Here is an 11,859-nt window from a genome sequence, read left to right on the forward strand (position 1 = left end):
AACTCCTGAGCTCAAACAATCCACCCGCCTCGGCCTTCCAGAGTGCTAGGATTACAGGCTTGAGCCACCGTGCCTGGCCCTTACTTCCAGTTTTTTAGGTTTGCTTTCATAGGGGAGGATTTTTTTTCCTGAGGATGTATCTATGGTGTTATTTTGGTATAGGAGTGTGGCTTTGATTCTGGGTGTGTGCAGTGGTATAGTCTCTGTGTAATTCCTTCAGCTGTAAATGGCATCAGTGGTGTCTGTGATTTTTTTTTCAGTGGCTTAGGATGTGGTTGTCAGTGGAGACTGTGGTGAATTTTCCCGGGGGACGGGGATGTTAGCTGGGCCAATCTTTGGTCCCCAGTGGTGGCAAAGGTGGGCTGAACATGCCTGTCCTTAGGCCACAGGGCAGCATACACTGGCACTGGTGTCAGTGAGTCCAGGTAGGCTGATTCTTAGGCCTTCTAGTGCCTTCCTTGGGTTCCTGCAGTGACAGTGGTAGGCTAGGCTGGTGGGTGGGTCCTCGATCCCCTGGGTAGCTGGCTTGGCATAGGTAATGACAGTAGCAGTGGTGGGACAACCCTCTGGCTCCCAAGTGGTTTATGCTGGTGTTAGTGGTGGGTGCAATGAGCTGAGTGGTCCAATCCCCAGGTCTACATGTAGTCTGTTTGAGTAGATGCCATTTATGGTGGCAGCAGCAGGTTGGGTGGGCCCATTCTCAGAAACCTGGGAGTAGTGCTCATTTGCTAACCATGGTGGACAGGGCAGGTCAATTCCTAGGCCCCTGAAAGGCATACTTGATCACTGAGCAGGGGTAACTGTGGATCTGTGGGCCTGTTCTCAAGCCCTCTCTTGGTGCCTGTGGGTGCTGGCTGTGGTAGGCAGGGGCAGGGTGATCCCAGAACCCTAGCACAATGCTCAGGTTGGGGCAACAGTGGCTGTGCTGCAGCCCTGCTGCTGGGGAGAGTTGGGTTGCCTTTAGCGGTAGCAGTCATAGGCAGTTGGCTATGGAGTATGTGCTTCGGCCCCATGTAGCAGCTGTGGGTGAAGTAGCATGTCCTCAGGGTGCTTGTAAATGCATAGTGGCCCTACTGTTGGAGGAAGCAGGGTTGTTGCTGTTGACTTGCACTATGGCCCTGGTGCTGACAGCCAGCGGCAGTGGCAGTTCCTGGTGAGATAGTCTATCCTCAGGGTGCCTGTAAATGCATGGTGGCCCTGCTGCTGGTGTTGGTGAGGTTGTTGCCAGTGGCTTATGCTTTGACTCTACTGTGGAAGCCAGTAGTGGTGGTGGCTTCTAGTGGGGGAATCTGATCTCAGGGCACATGAAAATGCTCAATGGCCCATTGCTAGGAGTATTAGCATCACTGTCAATGGCTCCTGATTTGGCCCTGGCAGCAGTAGCCAGTAGTAGCAGTGGCTGTGAACAGGGATGTCAGCAGGGCTCCAGAGATGTTGAGTTGCAGGGGCTGTTGGGCCCCATGGCAGGATGCAGTCTAATGGGGCTTGGGCTCTCAAAATGGCCATGTGTAGCTACTTAGGACTTGGGGGTGTGTGGGACCCGGTGTGAGCTCCCTCTCTGCAACAATGCTGTTATGTGATCTCCAGGTGGGTCCCTATGTTAGTCTTGGGCCCCACATGGGTCTTTGGTCTCTCCCATTGCTGGGATTGCAGGAGTTCTCAGTCGGAATGTAGACTGCTGGGAGTCTCTCACTCACCGTTTGCTTTTGTCGGGAAACCTCTCTGGGCTCCCAGCTGATCGCATCTGAGCAGTCTGTCTTGCTTCCTTCTCCTTCCTTGCCTTTGGTGTTTCCTGTCACTTCTCTATTGAATTCCAGCGTTCTGTCTTAGATGATCTATTTGATGTGTGATCAAAGAGATCACACTATTGCTATTTTTGTTCTTTATGGAGGAGGTGAGTACCAGATGCCTCCAATCAGCCATCTTCTCCTCCTATTTCATATTTTTTGATGCTAGGGTTATTGTAAATGGTCTAGCCCAGTGCCAGACACCCATAGGGTAGACACTGGACAATTTTTTTTTTTTTGGAAGAACAAGTGAATGAATGAATGAATGAAATGTGTAAGTAGAAAGTATCAATGTAATGAGTCATGTCTGTTCATTTTTAGGATTTTTCTTCTCAGAATTCTGCAACATGGGAGCACATGTAGAAAAAGCAATTTTGTTTTTTTTTCTGATAGGCCTAAGCCACACCTCTAATTCTGTAGGAGTAGACACTTTTCAGTTTTTTCCTTAATGCTGCTCGTCTAGCTTGCTAAATCTGTACAACTTTCCTTCTCTTTTTGTTTGAATATCACCCCCCATCCCTTCCTATTTTTCTTTTCTTTGTGACTTTAAGTATCTCCTTTTAGCTAGGAACAGAATCTGTTAGATATTCTACCATAACTTTATCTGCTTTCAAATTCTGTGATCCCTTGTTGACTATGACAACATATTTTAACTTCCATGAGTGACAGTAGAATAAAATGCTTATGAGCTGGAGTCAGATGTGTGTCTCTGGAATGTCACTGAACCTTCCTGAGCCTCCAGGAAGGCCTTCCCTCTCCACCCAATGCTAACCATAGAAATAATACCCTGTCAGCCTTATATCCCACCCATTATTACACACTATCACAGGACATTTCTATCTGGTAGTGATTCCTGTTCACATCTGAAGATTATAGACTCTTATAAGATCTCCCATCCAAGTACTAACCAGGCCCAACCCTGCTTAGCTTCCGAGATCAGATGAGATCGGGCGATTCGATCCAGCAATAGCACTATTAGGCATCTACCCAAAAGAGCAAAAAAATTCTATGATAAAGACATCTGCACCTGAATATTTTTGGCAGCACAATTCACTATTGCAAGGATGTGGAAACAACCCAAGTGCCCATCAATTAATGAATGGATTATTAAAATTTGGTATATATATACAATGGAATATTAATCATAATAAACGACAGTCATTTAGAACCTCTTATACTTTCCTGGATTAAACTTAAGCCCATTATCCAAAGTGAAGTACCAAAAGATCGGAAGAATGGGCTCCACTTGTACTCGCCATCAAATTGGTACTAACTGATGAACACTCGGGTGCTCACATGGCAGAAATACTCTCCAGGAATTAGGGGGATGGGCGGGTAAACTCGCAACTAAAGGACATGGGGAGCATTGCAGGGGGAAAGGACATGCCCCTAACCCTTACTTGGGTGAGGTAAAGACATAAAGTGTAACCTTAATGTTTGTATCCTCATAATACCCTGAAATAAAAAAAAAAAAAAGATAAGATCTCTGCCTTTTATCTTTATTTTCTTCTATATGCCTTTCATACTTAAGTGGTCAGTCATTGAATATTTTTTTTTCTCATTAAACTTTGTTTTAATGGGACTTAAAATTTTGTGACAGATTTTTGGTCAATTTGTTTCCATTAAAAAGTACTGATTTTAGGCCAGGTGTGGTGGCTCACCCCTGTAATCCTAGCACTCTGGGAGGCCGAGGCGGGAGGATTGCTTGAGCTCAGGAGTTCAAGACCAGTCTGAGCAAGAGCGAGACCCAATCTGTACTAAAAATAGATGGAAATTGGCCAAACAACTAAATACAGAAAAAATTAGCCAGGCATGGTGGCACGTGCCTGTAGTCCCAGCTACCTGGGAGGCTGAGACAGGAGGATTGCTTGAGCCCAGGAGTTTGAGGTTGCTGTGAGCTAGGCTGACGCCACGGCACTCTAGCCTGGGCAACAGAGTGAGACTCTGTCTCAAAAAAAAAAAAAAAAAAGTACTGATTTTAAAAACTAGTAACTTAAAACTGCCACACAAAAAGAAACAAAAATGGTCCACAAAACATTCTCCTTTCCTTCTAAAGATTTTATGATGCGTATGTTATCATTAACCAGTCTTTTACAATTAAACTTAAATGGCCAATTGAAATAAATAGTTCTGAGACAGTTCTTCCACCACTGGTTAAGACTGGGGTGGCAGGTATTAAGGATAATATTCATTTAGGCTCCTGAGCTTTCTGGGCAGACTTGGTGACCTTGCCAGCTCCAACAGTCTTCTTGTTCACTGCTTTGATGACACCCACAGCAACTGCCTCATATCATGAACAGCAAAACGAACCAGAGGAGGATAGTCAGAGAAGCTCTCAACACACGTGGGCTTGCCAGGAACCATATTGATGATGGCAGCATCACCAGATTTCAAGAATTTGGGGCCATCCTCTAGCTTCTTACCAGAGCAGTGACCAATCTTTTCCTTCAGTTCAGCAAACTTGCAGGCAATGTGAGCTGTGTGACAATCCAGTACAGGAGTGTAGTCAGTGCTATTTTGGCCTGGATGGTTCAGGATAATCACCTAAGCAGTGAAGCCAGCTGCTTCCATTTGTGGGTCATTTTTGCTGTCACAAGCAGTGTTGCCACGATGAACGTCTTTAACAGCACGTATTCTTGACGTTGAAGCCCATGTTGTCCCCTGGAAGAGCTTTACTCAAAGCTTCATGGTGCATTTCAACAGACTTTACTTCAGTTGACTGGAGCAAAGGTGATCACCATACCGGATTTGAGAACGCCAATCTCCACTCGGCCCACCAGTATAGTACCAATACCACCAATTTTGTAGACATCCTAGAGAGACAGATGCAAGGGCTTGTCAGTTGGACGAATTGGTGACAGGAGTCAATCCAGAGCTTCAAGCAGCATGATTCCACTGGCATTGCCATCTTTACGGGTGACTTTCCATCCCTTGAACTTGGCTCCAACGTGTTGTCACCATTCCAACCAGAAATTGGCACAAATGCTACTGTGTAGGGGCTGTAGACAATTTTCTTAATGTATGTGCTGACTTCTTTAATGATTTCCTCGTATCTCTTTTGGCTGTAGGGCGGCTCAGTGGAATCCATTTTGGTTAACTTCAATAATTAGTTTTTTCACACCTAGTGTGTAAGCCAGAAGGACATGCTCACAGGTCTGCTCATTCTTTGAGATACCAACTTCGAATTCACCAACACCAGCAGCAACAATCAGGACAGCACAGTCAGCCTGAGATGTGCCTGTGATCATGTTTTTGATAAAGTCTCTGTGTCCTGGGGCGTCAATAATAGTCAAAATTTGCTGGTCTCAGATTTCCACAGGGGGATATCAATAGTGATACCACGCTCACGCTCAGCTTTCAATTTATCCAGGACCCAGGCATACTTGAAGGAGCCCTTTCCCATCTTAGCAGAGTCCTTTTCAAATTTTTCGGTGTTTCTTTTGTCGATCCCACATTTGTAGATCAGAGGACCAGTAGTGGTGGACTTGCCTGAATCTACGTATCCAATGGCGACAATGTTGATATGAGCCTTTTTCTTCCCCATTTCGGCTTTGTGGGTGGTTTTCATGATACCTGTGTTCTGGTGGCAAACCCGCTGGGAAAAAAGCTATTGAATATTTTTTGATGGAGACAATGTATCCATGTTACTGAGTTCAGATAATGCATAGAAGGTACCTACTACAATGGCTGTAATATAGTAGATATTTAGTAAATTATATGGAGAGCACTCAATCGTTTTTTATTGATCCCCCATTTCACATAATTTGTCCTTTGACTGATTTAGGAGCCTATCTATGTATCTACCTATTTTTCATTTTGAAGTTTTTTTTTTTTTTTTTTACTTACAAGGAAGTCACACTAATAGTGCAAGGAATTCCCACATATCCATGGATATGTCCTCAGTGTATCATATCAAGAAGGCACATGATATCCTTTTACTGGTGATTTAATTTTGATCATTTGCTTAAGGTGGTGTCTGCCATGTTTTTCTACTATGAAGTTACTATTTTTCCCTTCGTAATTAATAAGAATCTGGTGGGGAAGTACTTGGAGTTTATGTAAATATCTTGTTTCTCACCAAATTTTTACTCTCTGATTTTAGACGCATTAATAATTCTTTCCTGAAACAATTATCATGGAATTTACCATGTAGTGATTTTTCTGTTTCCATCATTTCTTCTATATCTCTTAGTTGGCATTTTACTACAAGAGAGAGTTTTCCCTTCTCCTTCATTTAGCTGTTTATTAATTTGTTAATTTATATCACTGTAGACTCATGGAATCTTATTTTGTTCAATGGGTTATGATCCATTAGAATCATTATTTGTTTGTTCCTTCTTTTTCTTAAACTGTGCAGATGGTAAAATTGGGTGGGTGGAGAGAGTATGGGAAAACATGGCTTTGAGTACTCCTGTTTCATCTGGAGGTGTGCCAGACAGCAGGTCCGGAGGATAAGCATTCATATGGTTTTACCAGCTTAACAAGGACCAACATGGAAGAGACAATAGCTATATATTATTCTAAAATCTATTGTTTCCTTTCTGTTTCAGGAAATAAAAAGGGTCAGTTGGAGGTAGTTTAATCATTAAGGCCACTACAACTTCCTCTCTTAACTTTTAGCAGCTAGAGATGTTCGTTGTTTTGCGGTAGACTTAAATATATATTGAAAATAAATGGGGAAGGCGATGTCAGTATCACTACCTTGGCACAAGATGGCAGCAGTCAACCATGATTTTGCAGCTCAAGGCCTACAGATTTTTAAATTAACATTGTCTTTTGTTTTTGCAGGGACTTCAGTACTAACGCTAATAACATTCAGATTGACAAAACCAAGCCTCTGTGGCACAACTATTTCCTATGTGGATTTAAAGGAATTCAGGTAAATTGGTTTATAAGGGACCTACTAGCAGTTGAGATTATGGTGTGTATTATATCAGATTTATTTACTGTATCATTTTTGTCTCCTTATTATAGTACTAACTGATGTTTCTGTTCTGTTTTGCTAATTTATAGAGGGTGGAGAAGACATGATTGTGGGTGGTGTTCACAGGGGGCAGTAGTGGTCTTTCATATAAGCTGGTTGTTCATAAATCAGGTGCATCTGACAAATACCTGTTTTTTAAAAAATCTTTGTTCAAATTTACTTTTGAGGATATGTTTTAGTAATATTATTTACATTTTATTCTTGGGATATGTAAGTGTGTGCTGTAATAAGATTTGGAGTCAGACAGCCCATGTTTGAATCTGGGCACCACCAGCTGTGTTAATTTAACCTCTTATGTAAAATGATGTCATTGCTATTCTGACAAATAGTTATTGCAAGAATTACACAGTGCTTGACAATAGTAGGCATTTGATAAATGACAATTATTATTATTATTACTATTTCAGATGGAGTTAAAAAAAGATGTAATGAAATGTGTATTTTCCTAGAAACATGGAATAATTACCTTGAAAATCTCTATTGTTATGTATAAGAACAATAAAATAAAATATTTCCATTTTCTCTCGTTGTTGAAAAAGTATATAGGACAAAAAATTTGATATTTGCTGTTTTTTAGAGCCACTTTTATATTTCAGTAATTATTTTAGATGTCGTGACTCTTGTATAGAATCATAGGTAGGATGTTAAGAGATGGATTTTGCCTTTGTAAGCAAAGAGCAAACAAATTAACTCATGTTTTAGAAATCTGTGTTCCTTACTGCCTGGTGGTTCTGTCTGAAACTTTATCACGAGTAGCCTAGGACTCAGTGGTATATCTGGCACAGAAATACATCAGATTTATTTCTGATATGTAGAACTGTACTCTAACGGTGGTGGTTTTGTTATTAGTTACCACATTCATTTCTTTCTTTTTTTGTGTGTTTATGTGTTTTTTTCCTGTTAGACACATGGTAATAACTTATAGGAAAAGTTATTGGTAGGTTTTAAATCTCCAAATCATTTTCTTGTCATATGCGTTAGTGGGAATTACAGTATTTGGAAGCATTTGGTATTCCTTATAACAACATGCCTTTTGGTAGCATATGGATAAAGTGGCCTAAATAATGCATGTTGATTTGTACTGTTTTTGAGCATTTCGAGTTTTAAAGCTTTCCCTTTGGTTTGACAACTTATGTACAAAAGCAGGTTTATACAATGAACTTTTGGCAGAAAAGTAATTTAAGTATTAGCCTGTTCAGAAACCTTCAAATTCAAATACTAGAAAGCCTCAGAGGATAATCTGTTTATATTAAATTGAACATGTTATCCTTTTGGGACAGAGCTATTACAGAATTTGGCACAACCCATTTGCATTTTGAATCTGTTGTACATTTTAATTTAAACATTGCGTGATAAGTTCATAAGTATGATTCACATTCAAGATACCCTGTGGATCAGTTTATAGTTAAATATATAGTATTCTCCAAGGTTTTTGTTTTTTTTTTAAAACAAGCTGTCTGATGTTCTTTATGAAAGGGCATTGGCAGCAACAGTGTTTCAGCTTATAATTTGTTTGTATTTCTGGAAGGAAATTTTTAGATGACTTGAAATCAAGAAGAGAAGTACATCCAACTGAATCTCTTTTTTTGTGGTGCATGAGTTTTGCCAGCTAGGAAAAAAAAATTAAGGAGAAAAAGAGTCTTTTATTTGCAGAGTTTTGTTGTTACTTTGGTTATTCTAACTAGTTTAGTGAAATTTCTCCCTAGAATAATATGTATGATGAAATACATAATTAGGTAATATAATAGTGTTTCATACTTTGGTCTTGAGTCGTTTGAGTCATTTGCAAAGATGATGGTACTTTTTCTTGAGGAGGAGGTGGACCTGATTTTTTAAAAATCCTAAACCACAAGGATTATGATATGCTATTATGTAAAGTGTCCTTGTCCTAGATATTCATGTAAGTATACTAGAGTCTTCCATCTTTAAATCAGAGTTTGATTGTTTCTTTGGGCTTTCCTATTTGTAGAGATAGAACTTTCCTGCCTCATTTAGAGTCTGCATTCTCATTTGTGGCTGAATTCTAATTTGGCTGTCTTTAAAGCTGCCATATGGCTAAACTGTATCTATAAACTCTAGCAAAAATCTGGATTTCCTCATATAGCTGACATATTAAATCACAGTGACAGTTTGCTGGCCCAGGTTTCTAATTGCAGTGGAGAAGTTCTCAACCAAGAATCAGAGACCTGGACCCTACTCCCAGCTCCCTATGTATGATCTTGGGAAAGTCTCTTAATCTCTTGGCGCCTAGGTTTTTCTATAAGTAAAACAAAACTGAGAAAGTTTGGGACTCTTTATCTTCAGAGGATGTCTGAAGCAAGACATTCCTTAGAAACAAGCCATTGCTTGGGGGTTAGACTTTTATAATAACAGAATGCTGGAGATGTGTTGCGTGGAGGTTTAACCTACCTCACAGATAATTGTGTATTTCTTATCTTGCTACTTGATAAGTTGAATTATAATTGTTTTATATTTTTTCCACATTCAAATTAATATTCAAGAAAAAGAATATTCAAGACAATTTTAGGGAATAGATCAGTAGCTTTTTGTTGAACAAAGTAAAAGGTAATCTTCAAATTACCTTACCTTATGGCCAAGAGCCATTAAATAAAATGTCATGTATAGTTTCAACTAAATTGAATTGTACAGCTAGTTTCTATAACTATTATAATAAGTCTATTGATAGACTTTTGCTTTCTGGGGAATGAAAGAAGATTTCCCTGTTCCTTGAATCCAACACTGAAATTACTATTGCTGTTTTTCCTTATATTCTTAGGAACACTTTGGTCTTAGTAACCTGGCTGGAATGAATTGCTTGGTAGATGGAAACATCCCACCAAGTTCTGGCCTCTCCAGCTCCAGTGCTTTGGTCTGCTGTGCTGGCTTGGTGACACTCACAGTGCTGGGAATGAACCTATCCAAGGTAACTACTTTTGGTAGTAAACCTCACGGAAACCTCTCCTTCCAAAGGCATCAAATCTCAAAATCAGAATGTCTTCCTTGATGGGAAAACTTTATCTTATCTGAAAGGACTGCACACATGGGCAAGCCTTGTAACTTAACAAGTTCTACTTGTGATAAATCACTAAAAGGTAGATGATTCACACAGTAAGTGAATAAATCTGTGAATAATTATATTAAAATGCTCTTAGATTAAATTTGGAGTTTGAATACATTGATGTCTTTTTAGATCACCTCATTAACAAGTTAAATTTAAAGGAAGAAATTCTAAGACTCATCATTGGGTTTGCTTATTTTCACCCAAAACCTTAAATTCAATATTTGACAAGCAGTAGGTAAAAAGGATAAAGACCAGGTAATAAAGAAACTGAACAGCATGTCCGTTTATGTGAACAGGTTAATCACTGAAATAAGCTTTAAAAAAATATTGGATTACAAAGAGGACATGCTTATTTATAGGAAATATAAATTCTATAAGAGGTTTGAAAGCCTAAACTTTATAGTTCACGTAGATCTCTGACTTTGGAGTTCAGAGCAGGTATGCTCAGCTTTAATTAGTGCTTTGGCATTCTGGGTCAAATGAAATGTTATCATAGGTTCTTGACCCTATGTACATACACTACCAAGTTTATAGATGGTTTGGGAACAGACTGGGCATCAGACAGATCAAGAGAAAGTCAGCCACATGCTTAGTCTCTTTTAAGTGTGTTTAAACTCTCAGTTTGAAAATTTTGTATGTAGGAGGAAAAGGAGAAATGGAGGAGAAAGCAAAGGTTCAGATGGAATTCTTCTCTTTAGCTGTCATGTATAAGTATACATTAATTAGCCATTTGTAAACAATGGCTTATTTGGGGAGAAGGGTAGCTTACTTACTATTTGTTTTTTGAGAGAAAGCAAGGGAAAGAAAGTCCATATGTAAAATGTATTTCCCCTGGTACAACTTTCAATCTGATTCTTTGTTTATTCATTCCTTTGTTCATCATTCAATCATTATTTATTTAGTGGCTGCTTTGTGCTGGGTAATGTTCAAGGCATTGGAAATATAACAGGCACAATCTTAACCCTCACCATGCTTATGATCTAAAAGGGAAATAGAGACAAATGATTAGGCAGCTGTAATGGAGTGTAGTAAATGGATAAGAAGTGTGCTATGTGAGCAGATTTAGAGCATAGGACATTTATGCTGAGACACCAAGGGCTCAAGGAGTTGTACATATTAGTCAACAAATACTGATGGCATGATAACACTGACATCATCAGATAAGTGTGTATCAGGTGGAGAGAACATCATGTGGAAATATCTATAGTAAGAGCAATTGTGGCTTGTTGGAGGAACTAGAAGAGGATCGGTATGGCTGGAGCATACAGCTATTTGGATTATAGGGCAGGAGATCAGATGCTGAGCCTTGTAAACCATGTTGAAGAATTTGGGCTTTATCTTCATAGCAGTGGGAAACCATGGTAGGGTTTTAGGAAGAAGGTAACATAGTATCTATATTTTAGAAAGATCACCCTGGCTGTATTATAAAGTCTGGATTTAAGGGTAACAATATTACCAGTAGGGAGATGATTTGATCTAGGGAAGTGGCAGTGAGAATAGGCAGAATTGGATGATAGATTCAAGATCTCAGACAAAATCAGTAGGACTTGGTCATTGATTGGGTGTGGGGCTGAGGGATAGCAAAGGGTTAAGGATTATATCCAGGTCTCTGGCTTGGTATGATTCATGGAATAAGGAATGTTGATGGAAAGTAGGTTTGAGGGGAAGATGAGATGTTGAGTGTGAGGAATCCATGGGCGTATTGATGGAGTTATTTAGTATTTCATAACAAAAATATCTCTGAAGGTCAGGAAGGAGATCTGGACTTGAGATGGTCCATTTGGGAATCATGAGTATATAATTGGCTTTTGAAGCCATAGGAGTGGATAAGGACATCCAGTGGTGAAATATAGGTGGAAGAGTAAGGAAGACCCAGTGCAAAGCCCCAATAAGCATGAACATTTGAGGGATGGGCAGAGGAAAAGATGTCCACTGAGAAAACTGAGGAGTAATCTAATAAGTAGCAGGAAAACCAAAAAGGTGAGGCAACAGCAAAGAGAAGGAAGAGAATGTTTCATGAAAGGAGT

The 11,859-nt window shown here is 39.8% G+C and overlaps 1 protein-coding gene and 1 pseudogene across 3 annotated transcripts in view; one reads left to right on the forward strand and one right to left on the reverse strand.

Moving 5' to 3' along the window:
- Positions 1–11,859, forward strand: part of GALK2 (galactokinase 2) — a 142,539-nt gene that overhangs the window by 44,492 nt on the left and 86,188 nt on the right. For all 3 annotated transcript variants that reach the window (XM_012649451.1, XM_012649450.1, XM_012649449.1), the window contains exons 4-5: positions 6,576–6,666; positions 9,548–9,694. In XM_012649451.1, the coding sequence (XP_012504905.1) occupies positions 6,576–6,666; positions 9,548–9,694 (238 nt within the window). The remainder of the gene's footprint in view (positions 1–6,575; positions 6,667–9,547; positions 9,695–11,859) is intronic.
- LOC105814147 lies at positions 3,976–5,331 on the reverse strand (annotated as a pseudogene).

Source organism: Propithecus coquereli, unplaced genomic scaffold (assembly GCF_000956105.1).
Source record: "Propithecus coquereli isolate 6110/MARCELLA unplaced genomic scaffold, Pcoq_1.0 Scaffold3, whole genome shotgun sequence".
NCBI lineage: Eukaryota > Metazoa > Chordata > Mammalia > Primates > Indriidae > Propithecus > Propithecus coquereli.